This window comes from Coregonus clupeaformis, chromosome 40, assembly GCF_020615455.1.
Source record: "Coregonus clupeaformis isolate EN_2021a chromosome 40, ASM2061545v1, whole genome shotgun sequence".
NCBI lineage: Eukaryota > Metazoa > Chordata > Actinopteri > Salmoniformes > Salmonidae > Coregonus > Coregonus clupeaformis.
In genome coordinates, this window is record NC_059231.1 from 2672962 (window position 1) to 2694239 (window position 21278).

A 21278-nucleotide genomic window follows, 5' to 3' on the forward strand; every position below is an offset into this window, starting at 1 on the left:
ACCACAACATTCTCAAAACACGACGAGAACGCGAGGAACATGTCAAAAGCTTTCAACTCTGCAACATATGTTGTAGCAATGGAGTTCTCCCCAGAGAAAACATAATTGGGTTTTCGTTTCTCAGTGAACAAGTTTTGTAGGGCTATTGTTTATGTGTTATTGTATGTTGGGTGACAGGTAAAATTTGATTTCTGAATCGCTGACCCGCTCCCTTGAAGCACAGCCACTGTCACTATAGCAACTGCGACAGCTGTTTGGCCTATCCGCGCCAATTATTGAGTTTTAGGCTGACTTGTTTAAACAGAAATTTGATTTGTTCCTGGACATTGCCTATATTTTCGGATTATGGAGGGAGTTTGAGATATAGCATATTACAACAGTGGATCTCCTTTATTTTGTTGAAAAGCGGGATCTTGTAGCCTAGCTACTATTGTCAAACCCCCATCCTATCCCCAAAGGAAAGTCTGTGGGCATCACATGGGATCGTCACCCCTGCCAAGCCTCCAATGTACCCAGGAGCATTGGTCTCTGGAACTATAGACCCCAAATATCACGTGACATGACATCTGCTCGCAGTAGTAACCAAGAGAAACAAAGCAACTGCAAGGAGGAGGAGAGCGCGCGCTCTATTGCTTACCGCGGAGGAGGAGCTTGTCTCCGGAGTTCAGTTCACAGCATCAGTACCGAAACTTGCGCTGTCCTTACCCTGCGCTGTTTCTTCTAGACAAAAAGAATAATAATCTAAGCTATTTATAGCTGGTAATCTATAGCTAAAGGCTGGTGCCAGATTTGGGTTCTCCAAGACCGGGTATGCGCGTTTCCTTTTGAAGGATATGGTCACAACCCCGGTCTCAAAGTGGAGCCACGCACATCTCGGATCGGCGCGCTCCTCCAGGGGCTAGGATGCGCGCCCGGAACGTCAAGGTTCTTTCCCGGGTTTGGGTCTGAACAGGAATCCACTGCCCCGGGGCGCCGAGGCAGGAGGACCCAGTCGACCCGTACCAGGATGCCGGTGATGAGAGGTCTGCTGGCTCCGCAGAACACCTTCCTGGACACCATCGCCACCCGCTTCGATGGCACCCGTAAGTAACCAACCTCCAGGTCATAAAGCCGTATAGGTCGCCTAAAAGCCTCTACTGTTTTTAACTTTCAGGGCTTGCTTTATAGCCTACCCAGTAATATCTTAGTGACAAAGCACCGGTCTCCACACTGAAAGGATTGCTCCACTGAAATCAATTTGATTGGTGTGTTTCCACGCAGGAAACGGACATTTCCATTCTACTTTCATTTCCATTTATTGACAGTATATGCCTATTCATCCCATTTGTGCGTTAAAGCATTGTCTTTACCGTGTTATTATAATCGATAGCTGATGTTTTCTTAAATTGGCTTTAGCAAAAAGTTTGCATATTGTTTTGTGTGCTTTCTTGGTTCAGTGGTTTCTGTCCGGCGCACAACTGAGCTCCGCATGCTTGAAGGGGTCATTGTAGTCTATAATAAACACATCGTATTATAACCCTTTCTCTGCCTACTATTGTAGCCTACGGGGTGCATGTTGGTGCTGTCATCTTCAGGACAGGAATACCGGTTTACTTAACGGAGGAATAAACACACATGTTCTTCGTTGGTGTTTTAACCAGAACGGGGGAATGCCCTTTCTTTATTTTCGCACATGCGCAGTCATACATCTCTCATAGGGCATGACTGTACCAGTGTAAGAACACAATTTAATAACATATTAGTCTATATGTTAACAGTGCATAATAATACACAGCAAATGCAGTTATTGCTACATCGGGACATGACTGATTTAGACATCACATTCAGAAATCCGCATAAAACAATTTCCAAGTTTACAATTGTGCACGTGGATAGATCGGGCTTGATTCTTAAGTGTCGGGGTAATTGAGCGCACCTGCTATGTTTAACTGCAATACTGCAGTCCATTGTTTAATACTGCACTGGCTGCTAATGTCCATCTACCACCTTTCACCTCAGCTGTCTCCAACCTAGCTCTCGAAAACCCTTCTCCATATTTAGGGTTTACAGCGCTTACATTCGCTCACTGATGGGGCCACGTGAACTACAATTCCAACGCGGTGTTTTAAGGTTTAGAAACGTCAATAATCATCAAATCAAATTGTATTTGTCACATGCGCGGAAAAAAACAGGTGTAGACCTTACAGTGAAATGCTTACTTACAAGCCCTTAACCAACAATGCAGTTTTAAGAAAAATGAGTGTAAAGAAAATATAGATAAGTAAAAAATAAAAAACGAACTAATTAAAGAGCTGCAGTAAGATAACAGTAGCTAGGCTATAAACAGGGGGTGACTGGTACAGAGTCAATGTGGGGGCAACAGGTTAGTCGAGGTAATTGAGGTAATATGTACATGTAGGTGGAGTTAAAGTGACTATGCATAGATAATAAACAGAGAGTGGCAGCGGGGGGTAGTCCAGGTAAATTTGATTAGCTGTTCAGGCTTGCGGGTAGAAGCTGTTAAGAAGCCTTTTGGATCTAGACTTGGCGCTCAGGTACGCTTGCCGTCTGGTAGCAGAGAGAACAGTCTATGACTAGGGTGGCTGGAGTCTTTGACAACTTTTAGGGCCTTCCTCTGACACCGTCTGGTATAGAGGTCCTGGATGGCAGGAAGCTTGGCCCCAGTGATGTACTGGGCCGTACGAACTACCCTCTGTAGTGCCTTGCAGTCAGAGGCCGAGCAGTTGCCATACCAGGCAGTGATGCAATTAGTCAGGATGCTCTCGATGGTGCAGCTCCTGAGGGGGAATAGGCTTTGTCGGGCACCACACGGCCAGGTCTGACCTCCTCCCTATAGGCTGTCTCATGTTGTGTCGTCGACAAACTTAATGATGGTGTTGGAGTCGTGCCTGGCCATGCAGTCATGGGTGAACAGGGAGTACAGGAGGGGACTGAGCATGCACCCCTGAGGGGCCCCGTGTTGAGGATCAGCATGGCAGATGTGTTGTTACCTACCCTTACCACCTGGGGGAGGCCCGTCAGGAAGTCCAGGATCCAGTTGCAGAGGGAGGTGTTTAGTCCCAGGGTCTTTAGGTTAGTGATGAGCTTTGAGGGCACCATGGTGTTGAATACTGAGCTGTAGTCAATGAAAAGCATTCTCACGTAGGTGTTCCTTTTGTCCAGGTGGGAACGGGCAGTGTGGAGTGCAATAGAGATTGCATCATCTGTGGATCTGTTGGGGCGGTATGCAAATTGGAGTGGGTCTAGGGTGTCTGGGATAATGGTGTTGATGTGAGCCATGACCAGCCTTTCAAAGCACTTCATGGTTACAGACGTGAGTGCTACGGGTCTGTAGTCATTTAGGCAGGTTACCTTAGGGTTCTTGGACACAGGGACTATGGTGGTCTGCTTGAAACATGTTGGTATTACAGACTCAGTCAGGGACAGGTTGAAAATGTCAGTGAAGACACTTGCAAGTTGGTCAGCGCATGCTCGGAGTACACATCCTGGTAATCCGTCTTGTGAATGTTGACCTGTTTAAAGGTCTTACTCACATCAGCTACGGAGAGCGTGATCACACAGTCGTCCGGAACAGCTGATGCTCTCATGCATGCTTCAGTGTTGCTTGCTTCAAAGCGAGCATAGAAGTAATTTAGCTCGTCTGGTAGGCTTGTGTCACTGGGCAGCTCGCGGCTGTGCTTCCATTTGTAGTCTGTAATAGTTTGCAAGCCCTGCCACATCCAACGAGCGTAGTACGATTCAATCTTAGTCCTGTATTGACGCTTTGCCTCTTTGATGGTTCGTCGGAGGGCATAGCGGGATTTCTTATAAGCGTCCGGGTTAGAGTCTCACTCCTTGAAAGCGGCAGCTCTACCCTTTAGCTCAGTGCGGATGTTGCCCCAACCATGGCTTCTGGTTGGGGTATGTACGTACGGTCACTGTGAGGACGACGTCATCGATGCACTTATTGATGAAGCCAGTGACTGATGTGGTGTACTCCTGAATGCCATCAGAAGAATCCCGGAACATATTCCAGTCTGTGCTAGCAAAACAGTCCTGTAGCTTAGCATCTGCGTCATCTGACCACTTTTTTTTATTGACCGAGTCACTGGTGCTTCCTGCTTTCGTTTTTGCCTGTAAGCAGGGATCAGGAGGATAGAATTATGGTCAGATTTGCCAAATGGAGGGCGAGGAAGAGTTTTGTACGCGTCTCTGTGTGTGGAGTAAAGGTGGTCTAGAGTTTTTTTCCCTCTGGTTGCACATTTAACATGCTGGTAGAAATTAGGTAAAACAGATTTAAGTTTCCCTGCATTAAAGTCCCCGGCCACTAGGAGCGCCGCCTCTGGATGAGCGTTTTCCTGTTTGCTTATGGCCTTATACAGCTCATTGAGTGCGGTCTTAGTGCCAGCATCGGTTTGTGTTGGTAAATAGACAGCAACGAAAAATATAGATGAAAACTCTCTTGGTAATTAGTGTGGTCTACAGCTTATCATGAGATACTCTACCTCAGGCGAGCAAAACCTAGAGACTTCCTTAATATTTGATTTTGTGCACCAGCTGTTGTTTACAAATATATACAGACCGCCACCCTTTGTCTTACCGGAGGCGGCTGTTCTATCCTGCCGATGCAGTGTAAACCCCGCCAGCTGTATGTTATCCATGTTGTCGTTCAGCCATGACTCGGTGAAACATAAGATTTAGCCTCCTGTAGCTCAGTTGGTAGAGCATGGCGCTTGCAACACCAGGGTTGTGGGTTCGATTCCCATGGGGGGCCAGTATGAAAAATGTATGCACTCACTAACTGTAAGTCGCTCTGGATAAGAGCGTCTGCTAAATGACTAAAATGAAAAAATTACAGTTATTAATGTCCCGTTGGTAGGATATTCGTGATCGTAGCTCGTCTATTTTGTTATCCAACGATTGTACGTTAGCTAATAGGACTGATAGTAGAGGCAGGTTACCTATTCGCCGTCGGATCCTTACAAGGCACCCCGACCTACGTCCCCAATATCTCTGTCTCTTTCTCCTGCGAATGACAGGGCCTTGTCGGGTGTCTGAAGTAAATCTTTCAGTCCGACTCGTTAAATAAAAAATATTTGTCCTGTACAAGGTGAGTAATCGCTGTCCTGATATCCAGAAGCTCTTTTCGGTCATAAGAGACGGTTGCAGAAACATGATGCACAAAATAAGTTGCAAATAACGCAAAAAAACCTGCACAATTGGTTAGGAGCCCGAAAACGGCAGCCATCTACTCCAGCGCCATCGCTTTCAAACCGGTTTTCAAAACATATGCTGATATGCCCCTTATCTTTCATATTAGCGAGAAAGAGTCTTTCAAATAAATAATATGCACTCACTGTAGCAGTTTTGCACAGATCCACAAGCTGTGTGTGCCTCCAGTTGATGACCTACACTTCCTCCCCAGTTACACTAATACACACACAGGTGTTCGGAGCATGCTAGATAGCTAATTAGCACAGGTGGCCATGCATGTCTTCCATCTGTCTTCCATAAACAAGTGCCGCAACGTGGAGATATGGCCATGTGGGAACACTAACGCTAACCCTATAAAGGTGTGTATCAATTGAACATTTTGTTAAAAATATATATATATATCGCTGATATGAAAGATAAGATCCTTATGCTTCCAAAACCATACCGCAAGCAATGCGTGTTCGTGTTCAGACCAAGTGTCAGGGCTCTTAACAAAACTCCCCCTTACAGAAGATGCCTTTATCCAGTGACTCTTATGTGTAGTGTAATGGAACTGAGAGTCATGGTCAAGGGCTATCTCCAACCTTTATGTGATTTGATCAGAAAATAATTGTTGATGTTGTTTTATAGCTGCATATTTCTAATTCAGTAAAGCAGTAAACACTTTGTATCTGAAAGGGCGAGTTTCAAAAGGTTTTAGGGCACATGCCGGGGAAGTGGGGGGTCGAGTTCCAAGCAGGGCTGCTTGAGCCTTGTGTGTCTCTCTGTGTTTTGATCCATTGTGATTAGGGTTGAATGGCGGGAACCTGGTTACCGAGATTTACTGGGATTTACCGCCCAAAACCACTCCCTTTTGCCGGGATAAATAACTGCTATAAACCGGTAAATTATAAATTATTTATATGAACAGCATGGTGTGAAATGGAACAGTTAAATTATATGCAATGTCTAAATCTGGCTTCTCTATGGCCTCTGCATGATGAATCATCAACGCTTAGGGTGGGGACAGACACCCCATCTCAGTATTGAGCGCAGTTCACAATGCATGTAGATCTCATCATCACTTTTTTTTCTTGTGACAGGTAGGCCTGCATTTGCTGCAGCATAACCTAAGCTACAGTAATATAAAGACCGAATGCGCGTCTAATTTACTCATCTCCATCTGGGTTTTGGGGGTCACCTTATTTTTGAATTGTGAAGATTATTCATTTTAAATTGCAGCTGCAGAGTTTTTAAAAAGCCTATCACTCGAGTATTGTTGCTTTAAATCAGTGCATGCGCGAGCAGTCTCACAGTCTTTCTCTCTTTCCATCTGTATCTGTATTTGTATTTGTATTTATTATAGATCCTGGGGTCCAGCAAAATTAAGGCAGTTATACAATTTAAAAAACATTGCAATACATTCACTTCACAACACACTGTGCGGCCTCTGCATCAACTCCATTCAAATTGCATCCAAAATAGAAAATCCTGTTCTAGATTGATATATAGTGCATTCGGAAAGTATTCAGACCCCTTGAGTTTTTTCACATTTTGTTAAGTTACAGCCTTATTCTAAAATTGATGATATTATTTTTTTCCCTCATCAATCTACACACAATACCCCATAATGACAAAGCGAAAACAGGTTTTTAGAATTTTTTGCAAATTTATAATAAAAACAGAAAAACCTTATTTACATAAGTGTTCAGACCCTTTGCTATGAGACTCGAAATTGAGCTCAGGTGCATCCTGTTTCCATTGATCATCCTTGAGATGCTTCTACAACTTCATTGGAGTCCACCTGTGGTAAATTCAATTGATTGGACATGATTTGGAAAGGCACACACCTGTCTATATAAGGTCCCACAGTTGACAGTGCATGTCAGAGCAAAAACAAGCCATGTCGAAGGAATTGTCCGTAGAGCGCCGAGACAGGATTGTGTCGAGGCACAGATCTGGGGAAGGGTACCAAAAAATTTCTGCAGCATTGAAGGTCCCCAAGAACACAGTGGCCTCCATCATTCTTAAATGGAAGAAGTTTGGAACCACCAAGACTCTTCCTAGAGCTGGCCGCCCGGCCAAACTGAGCAATCGGGGGAGAAGGGCCTGGGTCAGGGAGGTGACCAAGAATCTGACAGAGCTCCAGAGTTCCTCTGTGGAAATGGGAGAACCTTCCAGAAGGACAACCATCTCTGCAGCATTCCACCAATCAGGCCTTTATGGTAGAGTGGCCAGATGGAAGCCACTCCTCAGTAAAAGGCACATGACAGCCCGCTTGGAGTGCCAAAAGGCACCTAAAAGACTCAGCATCATGCTGTCGTGATGTTTTTCAGCGGCAGGGACTGGGAGACTAGTCAGGATCAAGGGAAAGATGAACGGAGCAAAGTACAGAGAGATCCTTGATGAAAATCTGCTCCAGAGTGCTCAGGACGTCAGACTGGGGCGAAGGTTCACCTTCCAACAGGACAATGACCCTAAGCACACAGCCAAGACAACGCAGGAGTGGCTTCGGGACAAGTATCTGAATGTCCTTGAGTGGCCCAGCCAGAGCCCGGACTTGAACCAGATCGAAGGTGCTTCAACAAAATACTGAGTAAAGGGTCTGAATACTTATGCAAATGTAATATTGAAGTTTATTTTTATTTTTAATACACTTGCAAAAATTTATAAAACCTGTTTTTGCTTTTTCATTATGGGGTATTGTGTGTAGATTGATGAGGGAAAAAAAACATTTAATCCATTTTACTTTACGAATGCACTGTATATAGCCCTCACCTAATATTGGCACCCTTGGTAAATATGAGCAAAACGGGCTGTGAAAAAAATGTTTTTATTGTTTATCCTCTTGGTCTTTCATTCAAAATATTCACAAAAATCTAACCTTTAATTAAAGTAAAATAATTGAAAGAAAAAATAAATTATTATCATAAAACAAATATTTTTCTCAAGTATGTGTGCAACAATTATTGGCACCCCTTCATTCAATACTTTGTGCAACCTCCTTTGCCAAGATAACAGCTCTGAGTCTTCTCCTATAATGCGTAACTCCTATAAACCGTTCCTCCATACAGAATCTCTCCAGATCCTTCAGATTCCGAGGTCCACGCTGATGGACTCTCCTCTTCAGCTCATCCCAAAGGTTTTCTATGAGGTTTAGGTCAGGGAACTGGGATGGCCATGGCCAAACCTTGATTCTGTGGTCAGTGAACCATTTTTGTGTTGATTTTGAGGTGTGCTTTGGATCATTGTCCTGCTGGAAGATCCAACCACGGCCCAGTTTAAGCTTCCTAGCAGAGGCAGTCAGGTTTTTGATGTAATATCTGCTGGTACTTGATGGAGTCCATGATACCATGTATCCTAACAAGGTGTCCAGGGCCTTTGGTAGAAAACATCAAAGATCCACCACCATACCTCACAGTGGGGATGAGGTACTTTTCTGCATGGCTTTCTTTCTGTCTACGCCAAACCCACCTCTGATGTTTGTTTCCAAAAAGCTATATTTTGGTCTCATCTGACCATAGAACCCGGTCCCATTGAAAGTTCCATTAACGTTTGGCAAACTGTAGGCGCTTGAGTTTGTTGTTTGATGACAGTAAAGGCTTTTTTATGGCAACCCTCCCAAACAACTTGTGGTTATGTAGGTGGCGTCTGATCGTAGTTTTGCAGACTTTCTGCCCCCAAGACCCAACTAACGTCTGCAATTCTCCAGCTGTGATCCTTTGAGATTTTTTGGCCACTCGAACAATCCTCCTCACTGTGCGTGGGGTCAATATAGACACATGTCCTCTTCCAGGCCAATTGTTAACATCTCCAGTTGCTTTAAACTTTTTAATTATTGCACTGATAGTGGAAATGGTCATTTTCAACCGTTGAGCTATTTTCCTATAGCCATTTCCTGATTTGTGCAGCTCAACAACCTTTTGTGGAAAAATATGTTTTTCATTTATTTCACTTTATTTTTATTTTTATTATACTTCAATTAAAGGTTCGATTTGAGATAATATTTTGAATGAAAGACCAAGAGGATAAATAGCAAAGAAAAAAGATTCACAGCCCGGTTTGCCCAATATTAGTGGAGGGCACTGTAGATGTCCTAGCCTACCTCTTTCAGGTAATACACTCAATGCAGTATTAGCCTTATATTTAGCTAATTCATGATGGGTTATGCATAATAAGCTTCTAACTTATAGCCTCTGTCTCTTGCGCAATACGCACACACCTGTGCTCCGCTGGCCTCTCTTTAGAAAACGCTCATTAGCTCTTGGAGTCTCATGCAGGAAAAACTAGACTAGAATAGCTTGCTGGAAATGATTTTTATTGCATTTCTAATACCGATAGACTATTCAAAGCTCTTGTTTGCTGAATGTTAAATACAGCAGCCAATAGAACTCAGGGGTAGTTTGAAAGAAGAGCAAATGCACGATGGCAGTAGGCTATAGCAGTTATTTATTCAGACCCATAACCATTCAATCTTCTTGAGGAGAAGTGAAAGCCTTCTGCATCTAATTCTAGTCCTATATTATTCAAGGATGTCATTAGAATGATGAAGATAAGGACAACGAAATGTACAGTATTTGATTTAACTGTTGAAAACGAGGAAGGAATGAAGCAACTTTGTAGGCCGTAGGTCATGCACCAGAATCACATGTTCTCTCCCTGCTTTATCATGGTTTGAACGATGTCCGTAATTCCAGTCCATATAAAACAGTATAATACAATACAGTACAGTTCACACTCAAAAATATTAGCCTACTGGAGCTAGTTTCATTTATTTACCCAAGAGAGCATATAGCTAGCTACATCTATGGGCTTTTATGTTTTTCTGTTGTGCGTAATGTGCAGTAGCCTATATCATATACACTGAACAAAAATATAAATGCAACATGTAAAATGTTGGTCCCATGTTCCATGAGATGAAATAAAAGATCCCAGAAATGTCCCATACGCACAAAAATCGTATTTCTCTAAAATGTTGTGCACAAATTTGTTTGCATCTCTCCTTAGTGTTTATACTTGCGTACTATTGTTTGTACAGATGAACGTGGTACCTTCAGCCGTTTGGAAATTGCTCCCAAGGATGAACCAGACTTGTGGAGGTCTACAATTTATTTTCTGAGGTCTTGGCTGATTTCTTTTGATTTTCCCATGATGTCAAGCAAAGAGGCACTGAGTTTGAAGGTAGGCCTTGAAATAGATTTTCAGGTACACCTCCAATTGACTCAACTGATGTCAATTAGCCTATCAGAAGCTTCTAAAGCCATGACATCATTTTCTAGAATTTTCCAAGCTGTTTAAAGGCACAGTCAATTTAGTGTATGTAAACGTCTGACCCACTGGAATTGTGATACAGTGAATTATAAGTGAAATAATCTGTCTGTAAACAATTGTTGGAAAAATTACTTGTGTCATGCACAAAGTAGATGTCCTAACCGACTTGCCAAAACTATAGTTTGTTAACAAGAAATTTGTGGAGTGGTTGAAAAACAAGTTTCAATGACTCCAACGTAAGTGTATGTAAACTTCAGACTTCAACTGTATATGCTTTTGAATGACACTTCTGGTTTTGGCGGGAAATACCGGGTTACCCGGAAGAAAATTGATTTATTCTCTGGATGGAATTTTTGTAAAATAACGGCAAAACATTCTACCCTAATTGTGATGGAGTTTCCATAGTGACAGTCTGTGAGTTGCGTAAGAGAGTGTTCCCCTAAACCATTTGTGTGTGACAGCTTGATAAAAGCGCTATCTGACGCCGGTGTGAACACGCCGAGAGGCAGATCCAATCTCATCCATTCCAACAATCCGTCCTCACCCTCCCTCTCCCATTCCTCACCCTCTCCTCTTCTCACCCTCCCCTCTCCCATTCCTCACCCTCTCCTCTCCTCACCCTCTCCTCTCCTCATGCTCCCCTCTCCAAAACCTCACCATCTCCTCTCCTCACCCTCTCCTCACCCTCTCCTCACCCTCTCCTCTCCTCATCCTCTAGAGTCTAGAGGAAGATAAGAGCAGATGCTCAAGGCACACTCACTTTAGCTCATCTTACTACCACTTTGGATTGATGTGGAATAAGTCTTCAGATGCTGGTGGGAATTGTTGCTCTCTTAACTAATCCTGTCATGAGGTTTTTTCATTTAGTTGAAAACCTTAATGTGGCTCTTCAGCAGATAGTGTATGATTAAGTCACGGCTTTATAAAGGAAAATTGTGTGGAACACAATCATACATAGATATAGGCAGTCGGGATAATCTGTTATTGAACGCTGCAGTGTGTGTGTGTGTGCGCGCTTCACCTGTCAATCAATGGACTTTCTTGACATTTCCTCTGGTCACCCATGCATATTAGCCTACTAATTGTCTGTAATTATTTATATTATTTTCTCTGTCATAGGCATGAGGGCATTGTGTATGACTCCAAGAGCGCTCTCCTTTGAAAACTAAATTAAAGAGCCAAAACAGTCCTTGGTCTTTCTTGAGAGCAGGCAAGATGCCGACTTTATAGTACCCAACTTTATACAAACCGTTTAGCCTAATTAACTTGGCACCCTCTAGTCCTCAGTCCTCAGTGCTGGAGCCGCTTCAACAGTTTGACTGTAGTCCAACCCAACCAAGTGACTCAAGTATCCACCAGAACTCAGAACCAGACAGAACTCAGAACGCAAGAAGCCCCTCCAACTTCCAACGACTATACACTACCGGTCAAACGTTTTTGAATATGTGTTATTTCATAGTTTTGATGTCTTCACTATTATTCTACAATATAGAAAATAGTAAAAATAAAGAAAAACCCTTGAATGAGTGGGTGTTCTAAAACCTTTGACCGGTCGAGTATATCCAGATTAACGAATGCTGGCTCATCCAACAGAGATCCATCCACACATGTTCTTTCACAGAGCCATCCACACACATTATTTCCAACTATCCTGCATCCAAATGAACTCTGCTCATCAAGAAGAGGTCCACTCAATTTCTCCTCTGAGATCTACAAAAACACAGGCCTTTTTTTCTTTATTTTTTCTATTTGCAGTATTCGTTTGCTGTTCACACTAATTACCCACCTCCAGCAATCTAAGTGCAGTCATTGTAATTAACTCCCATGGATGTCAAGGATTCATTGCGACCTCTCTGTGTTGTCAGACATGGGACAGGGATCTGTCGAGTGTCGGAACCAGAGCGTTTGAACAAAGCATCTGCGGAGCTAAATATAAAGCCATTTTGTTCTTGCATCTCGCTGTTGCCTGCGACAAACAAACACGCAAAGCTTTGTGTTTTATAAACAGTCTGACAAAGAGATACAGAGAAACACATTTCCCACTGGGCACAGATGTCAATTCAACTTCAATTCCAGGCTGGTCCAATGTAATTTCATGGATATGACGTGGACACAACGTTGATTCAACAACTGTGTGCCCAGTGGGTTCCTTCTAAAGCTCTCATTGAGAGAGAGAGAGAGAGAGAGAGAGAGAGAGAGAGAGAGAGAGAGAGAGAGAGAGAGAGAGAGAGAGAGAGAGAGAGAGAGAGAGAGAGAGAGAGAGAGAGAGAGAGAGAGAGAGAGAGAGAGAGAGAGAGAGAGAGAGAGAGAGAGAGAGAGAGAGAGAGAGAGAGAGAGAGAGAGAGAGAGAGAGAGAGAGAGAGAGAGAGAGAGAGAGAGAGAGAGAGAGAGAGAGAGAGAGAGAGAGAGAGAGAGAGAGAGAGAGAGAGAGAGAGAGAGAGAGAGAGAGAGAGAGAGAGAGAGACGACTAGAGTTTAGTTTTGTCCCAGTCTGGATGTGTCCCAAATAGTGCTCATAGGCTGCTGTTTTAAGTAACCTTCCCTAAGATCTGAAGACTTGCGTTGCCTACCAGAGTTAAATGTCTAGGCTTTAGCTCAGCATGGTAACACAGTCTAGTGGTGCACAGGGCACAGAAGACTCAAGGTTCAAACAGTCAACTGACTGCCATGTTCCAGATTCACAAGAAGGTTAATCCACCTTATGTCTTTATCTTAACACTGTAGGAGATGCTGTGTGGCCTAAGGACCACTGCCGCCCCATGTCTAGTCACATCACACGCCTGTCTCCCCAGTGTCACACCTTCAACCTGAATCATACTTCTGGAAACATGATGCTGATGCTCTTATTTATAGGCCCCCTCTCGGGATGACGGATGTTATTACTTTTCCTAAGTTGGCTGAACCTTCTTTCTCCCCTCTCGGTATGATGCATGCAGTTTACCACCACGCTCTGGTATACAACAACAGGCCAAGTGTCAGAGCCTCTGTCTGCATTTCATGGTGTGGTTACACATCACCCACTCTCACATCCCACGTCTCTACCACCACCACCACTACCACCACCACTACCACCACCACTACTACCACTACCACCACACCCACCACCACTACCACCCCCCCCCACTACCACCACCACCACCACCACCACCACCCCCACCCCCACCACCACCACTAGCTGTCAAAAGCCTAATTATGTATTTCTTTGTTGATTATCTATGACTCAGTGGCGGACTTAACATTAGGCAGAAGAGGCAAATGCCTTAGGCCTTACATCATCAAGGGGCCTCGTGAGCTGGGCATTATTTAAAAATAATATTTTATCTGCTCGAGGCCCCCCATGCTGCGCATTTTTGACCACATTGTTGACAAAAAGTTTAATGAATCCATACAGCCAATTATTATTCATAATAGATTAATAATTTATTTCCATACAACTACATATATTTCATACCAATATTAATATTTTCTCATAATTGTAGAAACAAGTGTCATTAATCACCAACTGACTGGTTCATAATAAAAGACTGTTCTACCCTGACAGAGTTCCCGTGCATTTTTTCACATGATATGATTGCAAACATGACATGAAATTAAGTTTCAGAAAGAAAGAATGTGCCAATAGCATGATGGAGATAAGGAGCCTAGGTACAAAGATGGGAAAAAGGAAAGAAGGAAAGTGTAGAGACACGGCGAGAGGAGCTGGTTAGGCAGCAGAAGGAGCGGGGGTTAATGAAGGAACCCAGTCCCGCTCCTCGCACATATCAAGTGGTGCGTGTCGCCAGTCCGGTCCGGCCCGTTCCTGATTCCCACACTAAGCCAGTGGTGGGTGTTCCCAGTATGGTTCGGCCCGTTCCTGCTCCTCGCATCAAGCCAGTGGTGCGCGTCGCCAGCCCGGTCCGACCTGTTCCTGTCCCTCGCACCAAGCCAGTGGTGCGCGTCGCCAGCCCGGCCCGGCCTGTTCCTGCTCCCCGCACCAGGCCAGTGGTGCGCGTCGTCAGCCCAGTCCGGCCCGTTCCTGCTCCCCGCACCAAGCCAGGGGTGCGCGTCGTCAGCCCAGTCCGGCCCGTACCTGCTCCCCGCACCAAGCCAGTGGTGCGTGTGCCAGTCCGGCACGGCCCGTGCCTGTTCCACTGGTGCCTGGTCCGGCACCGGTCAGCAGCTCCACTCCGGAGCCAGAGCAGTCCGCTCCACCGGTGCCTGATCTAGTTCCGGTCAGCGGCTCCACCCCGGAGCCAGAGCAGTTCGATCCACCGTCGTCGGGTCCAGCTCCAGTCAGCGGTTCCAGTCCAGACCCAGACGTCAGCCCCTCTCCAGGTTCGGGGTCTCCCACACCAGGGTCCAGACAGGGCGTGGTACTTTGTGGGAGGAAGGAGAGAGGAAGCAGCGCGCCAAGGTCCAGACCAGACCAGGGCCGCAACGGGGAGGTGGAGAGTAAGTGGTGGTCACACCCGGAGCCGGATCCGCCTCCGAGGCGGAATGCCCACCCGGCCCCTACCCTGTTAGGTTTATGTGGCGCGGTCGGAGTCCGCACCTTTGGGGGTACTGTCATGCCCTGACTCTAGTGACTCGTATTTGTTGAGTCAGGGTGTGTATTTTCTATGTTGGGTTTGTCTATGTTAGTTTCTAAATCGTTTAGATCTATGTTGGCCAGGGTGGTTCCCAATCAGAGGCAGCTGTAGCTCATTGTCTCTGATTGGGGACCATACTTAGGTAGCCTGTTGGCACTAGTGGGGTGTGGGATCTTGTTCCGTGTAAGGTATTGTTGTGTGTATGCTACCTTGGACATCACGTTTCGTTTGTTGTTTTGTCGTGTGTTTAGTCGTCAATAAACATGAATGCATATCACGCTGCACCTTGGTCCGTCTCGTCCGTAAACGATCGTGACAGAATGAATAGCAAAGTTGACAGTTTACTTGCATCTTTGGAGAAAGCCATCCAGGACAATCATACAGCTTTGCTGACTCAACTAGAGAATAATAGCAAGCGGCTACAAGACCACATAGCCTTTGAAGTTGGACATCTGGAGACCTGTGTAGAATCCCTAGAACCTGGGAGAATAGGTGCTGCCAAAACAACAAAGTTGGACCCAGATGTGTCTTATCATAGTGGCAGGACTGCTAGCTGATGAAAACGAGGTCCTAAACCAGCTGATATCGGTAGGCCTAGGCTGAGAAACAGAGGTGATTGCAGTTGAGAGGATGAGGGAGAGAGGTAAAGGTCCCAGGGTCGTGAAGGTGGAGTGTCAGCCGTGGAGGAGAAAGTTTCCATGTTACGAAAAAAACTAAAGCTTTGAGGCCATCCCACACCGATCGCCTTATAGAATTTAACTTCAAGATGCTGATGAGGGAAATCCCGGGAGGAAAGGACTATTTCGTCACGGGAAGCGGACGGGTCATGAAACGAGACCAACCATAGGGACAACGCGGAAAGGACATGGGGTGGACAGACCTACTACATACTGAGGGGCTTCCCATCCCTTACGGCAGGGGTTCCCAAACTCGGTCGATTTCAATAGCGCATTGGAATGTTTACAGATGGACTACCTTGAACAATAAATTACGGATAACAATACTAAAATCCTTAAACCCAGACATTATCTCTATAAATGAAACACATTTGCGTCAGCAAGAAACTATTGACATTGAAGGGTATGTATGGTATGGACACAATAGAATGTGAAAGCCCCCAGGGCTCTGGGGGAGTGGGGATATGTGTAAGGTCTGAGATGAAAGCATATACAATTTAAATCATCGCTAAAGTCATAGAAGGAATTATTGGTTTGCGCTTTGAACATAGGGAGTCAGATTATTGTTTTGTGTTTTAATGCTATTTGTCACCTGACCAGTCCACATGGGGTAGAGATGCATTCTCCTTCTATAGTAATTTGTTAAGTCAAGTATACCTACAGTGGGGAAAAAAGTATTTAGTCAGCCACCAATTGTGCAAGTTCTCCCACTTAAAAAGATGAGAGAGGCCTGTAATTTTCACCATAGGTACACGTCAACTATGACAGACAAAATGAGAAAGTCACATTGTAGGATTTTTAATGAATTTATTTGCATATTATGGTAGAAAATAAGTATTTGGTCAATAACAAAAGTTTCTCAATACTTTGTTATATACCCTTTGTTGGCAATGACACAGGTCAAACGTTTTCTGTAAGTCTTCACAAGGTTTTCATACACTGTTGCTGCTATTTTGGCCCATTCCTCCATGCAGATCTCCTCTAGAGCAGTGATGTTTTGGGGCTGTCTCTGGGCAACACGGACTTTCAACTCCCTCCAAAGATTTTCTATGGGGTTGAGATCTAGAGACTGGCTAGGCCACTCCAGGACCTTGAAATGCTTCATACGAAGCCACTCCTTCGTTGCCCGGGTGGTGTGTTTGGGATCATTGTCATGCTGAAAGACCCAGCCACGTTTCATCTTCAATGCCCTTGCTGATGGAAGGAGGTTTTCACTCAAAATCTCACGATACATGGCCCCATTCATTCTTTCCTTTACACGGATCAGTCGTCCTGGTCCCTTTGCAGAAAAACAGCCCCAAAGCATGATGTTTCCACCCCCATGCTTCACAGTAGGTATGGTGTTCTTTGGATGCAACTCAGCATTCTTTGTCCTCCAAACACGACGAGTTGAGTATTTACCAAAAAGTTATATTTTGGTTTCATCTGACCATATGACATTCTCCCAATCCTCTTCTGGATCATCCAAATGCACTCTAGCAAACTTCAGACGGGCCTGGACATGTACTGGCTTAAGCAGGGGGACACGTCTGGCACTGCAGGATTTGTGTCCCTGGCGGCGTAGTGTGTTACTGATGGTAGGCTTTGTTACTTTGGTCCCAGCTCTCTGCAGGTCATTCACTAGGTCCCCCCGTGTGGTTCTGGGATTTTTGCTCACCGTTCTTGTGATCATTTTGACCCCACGGGTGAGATCTTGCGTGGAGCCCCCAGATCGAGGGAGATTATCAGTGGTCTTGTATGTCTTCCATTTCCTAATAATTGCTCCCACAGTTGATTTCTTCAAACTAAGCTGCTTACCTATTGCAGATTCAGTCTTCCCAGCCTGGTGCAGGTCTACAATTTTGTTTCTGGTGTCCTTTGACAGCTCTTTGGTCTTGGCCATAGTGGAGTTTGGAGTGTGACTGTTTGAGGTTGTGGACAGGTGTCTTTTATACTGATAACAAGTTCAAACAGGTGCCATTAATACAGGTAACGAGTGAAGGACAGAGGAGCCTCTTAAAGAAGAAGTTACAGGTCTGTGAGAGCCAGAAATCTTGCTTGTTTTGTAGGTGACTGTCACGATCGTCATTAGATGAAACGGGCCAAGGCGCAGCGTGATAAGCGTACATGATTTATTAGCTGTACAATACACGAACAAAAACAACAAACGATACGTGAAGTCTACAGGTTCACCAACACAAACCTACACGGAACAAGATACCACACCACACAAATGCCAAACGACTACCTAAGTATGGTTCCCAATCAGAGACAACAAGCAACAGCTGATTCACGTTGCCTCTGATTGAGAACCACCCCGGCCAACATAGAAACACAAAACATAGAAACTAACACCCTGGCTCAACATTAAAGAGTCCCCAGAGCCAGGGCGTGACAGTGACCAAATACTTATTTTCCACCATAATTTGCAAATAAATTCATTAAAAATCCTACAATGTGATTTTCTGGATTTCTTTTCCTAATTTTGTCTGTCATAGTTGACGTGTACCTATGATGAAAATTACAGGCCTCTCTCATCTTTTTAAGTGGGAGAACTTGCACAATTGGTGGCTGACTAAATACTTTTTTCCCCCACTGTTTATACAGAAGCAGATGCTATTTACATATGTGAGGATATTAACAGTCGAATTGGGAGGTTAGATGACTATATAAATGATATTGATAATATTCCATCGTGCGTTGCTTTGGATGACTTTGTTAATCATCACGGGGAAACCCTATTAGAATTCCTTCGGGACTCTAAAATGTGTATCATTAATGGAAGGATATGCCCCTTAAGCGATAACTTTACATCCATATCTGGCAAAGGAAAAGCTGTGGTGGACTATAGTTAACCTCCATGACTGTCTAGAATGTTTTTGGAATTTAAGGTGTTACCCCCTACACAGATGGTTGAAGAATGCAGATGTTTTGACTTCATTGTCTTTTATGTATGATATTTTCTGTTGGCCATGAACTTTCTCAACCAGGTATTACTGTGCATCACTCAGGCAAAATATACATACCCCGCATACGCCTACATGTAAGAAAATAAATGTGCCAAATTACTTTCTATGTTCTGAAATAGCATGTAGAGCTCTGTTGGAACTCATTGAATCTCTGCAAAGGTGTCAAGAAAGAACATTTGATTTAGATGTGTGGTATGAAACATTTTGTGATATCATATATTCTGAAATGGGAAAAAATTATGTGAATAAAGAATAGACCCCCAAGTCCAGGAAAGTTTACAAGCCGAATGTGACGAGTACTGAGGATACCAAGAGGTAGGACGCAGACGCAGGAATCAACAATGTAAAGGTTTACTTTACACTGAGCAAGAGAACAACAAAGAGCGAGTACACGACATGACACTAACAATCACATAACAGCACAACACTGAACAGTCCAGGGCTATATAGGGGTGGTGATGAGATGAGGTGCAGGTGCGCTGGAGGTGATTAGGGTGCATTGGGTTTCCATTCCGGTGTTGTCGAGGTGGTGCGCTGAGACCGGTGGCTCAGTAGACCGGCGAATCAGAGCGCCGGAGGTGAGCAACGGGAGGAGACGATGTCCTCCGGAAGTCCATAATGCCGGAAGACCTGTTGGAACAGGACCTCAGCGACCTGGAGAGCAGAAGGAAGACCAGTTAGTGGCAAAAAACGGCATGATTTGGAAAACCGATCTACCGTCAGAACGTGGGAGGTCGGTGACAAAGTCTATGTACAGGTGTGACCAAGGTCGCTGAGGCACTATGAAATGAACTACTTTGCCTGCCGGGGCATTCCGAGGTGTCTTTGTTTGGGCACATACGGAACAGGAGTTGATATAGCGGGAGACATCAGTAGCCAAGGTGGTCCACCAGTATTTTTGTGAGAGAGAATGTAGGGTGCGTGTCAAACCGGAGTGCCCTGCCGTAAGGTGGTGTGCTCCCAGATCAGCAGGCGGTCATGGACCCTGGTGGGTACATACACATGCACCGGAGGGGCATTGGCAGGCGCTGGGTCCTCCTGAGCCGCCAGGCGGATGTCTTCGTCCACATCCAAAACAACATGTGCCACGATGAGAGACGGAGGCAGGATAGGACACCCCAGATCCTACCTTTCTCCAGTATGGTGCATCCTGGAGAGTGCGTCAGCCTTCACATTCTGGGATCCTGGGCGGTAGGACAGAATAAACTGAAAGCGAGTAAGAAATTGGGCCCACCTGGCTTGACGAGAGTTCATCCGTTTCGCTGCCCATATGTGCTCCAAATTCCGGTGGTCAGTGAGAATCCGGAATGGATGGACTGCGCCCTCCAGCCAGTGTCTCCATTCCTCCAGAGCGAGGACCACCGCCAACAACTCCCTGTCTCCAACTCCATAGTTCCTCTCTGTGGGGGTAAGCTTTTTTGAGAAAAAGGCACAGGGATACATTTTCTCTGGCTTACCTTGCCACTGGGAGAGGACCCCGCCCACGCCCTCCTCAGATGCGTCCACCTCCAGGATGAAAGGACGAGCCGGATCTGGGTGTTCTAGGAGGGGCGCTGTGGTGAACCTCTCTTTCAGCCTCTTGAAGGCAGCGTCAGCCTCAGGGTTCCAGGCCAGCTTCTGAGGCCCACCCTTGAAAGAGGTGAGCGGGGCGGCTCTGGAGCTGAAGGACCTGATGAAACGGCGGTAGAAATTTGTGAAGCCCAGGAAGCTCTGTAGGCCCTTGATGGTGGTGAGGACTGGCCATGACCTGACAGCGTCCGTCTTCGCTCTTTCCATGAACACCCCCTGAGTACTGATCCTGTATCCCAGGAAGGAGATGGCCTGTTGGTGGAATTCGCATTTCTCCTCCTTCACCAACAGGCTGTATTTCCAGAGGCGGAGTAGGACCGCTCGGACGCCCCTGACGTGCTCCTCAAATGTAGCCGAGTAGATCAGGATATCGTCGATGTACACCACCACCTGTCTACTCAGCATGTCTCGGAACACGTCATTGATGAAGGACTGGAACACGGAAGGTGCGTTGGCGAGGCCGTAGGGCATGACGCAGTATTCATAGTGGCCTGATGTAGTGCTGAATGCCGTCTTCTACTCGTCTCCTTTCCGGATTCAGATCAAGTTGTAGGCACTCCTCAGGTCCAACTTGGTAAAGTACCGGGTCCCTCGCAGCTGCTTGATGGCCGACAGAACCAGAGGGAGGGGGTACCGGTACTTGGTGGTGACTGTGTTCAGCCCTGGTAGTCAATGCACGGCTTCAGTCCTCCGTCTTTTTTGGCCACGAAGAAGAAGCTGGCGGAGGCAGGAGAGGTAGAGCGTCTGATGAACCCCTGTTTCAGGGTCTCCGCCACATACTTCTCCATGGCCTCAGTGTCCGCTATGGAAAGGGAGTAAATGCGACTCTTCAGGGGGTGTTGTCCCTCCAGCAGGTCAATGGCGCAGTCCCAGGCCCTGTGAGGAGGGAGACACGTAGCCTTGGAGGCAGAGAAGACATCGGAGAGATCTGCGTACTCACGTGGAATGTTGGGCTGGAGGGCGGACTCCGGACTCTCCACTGATGTGGAACAACAAACCACCGGCAGGCAGGTCCTCCGGAATGAGGGGGACCAGGCTGTGATCCTCTTGGTGATCCAATTGATGGTGGGGTTG

General features: G+C 45.6%; 1 protein-coding gene across 1 annotated transcript in view; it reads left to right on the forward strand.

The window, feature by feature from the left end:
• The first annotated feature begins 663 nt into the window (after nt 1–663).
• LOC121555092 (potassium voltage-gated channel subfamily H member 3) overlaps nt 664–21278 on the forward strand; it is a 169131-nt gene continuing 148516 nt past the window's right edge. The window contains exon 1 of the mRNA XM_045211996.1: nt 664–1082. Within this exon, the coding sequence (XP_045067931.1) occupies nt 1007–1082 (76 nt within the window). The 5' untranslated portion in view covers nt 664–1006. The remainder of the gene's footprint in view (nt 1083–21278) is intronic.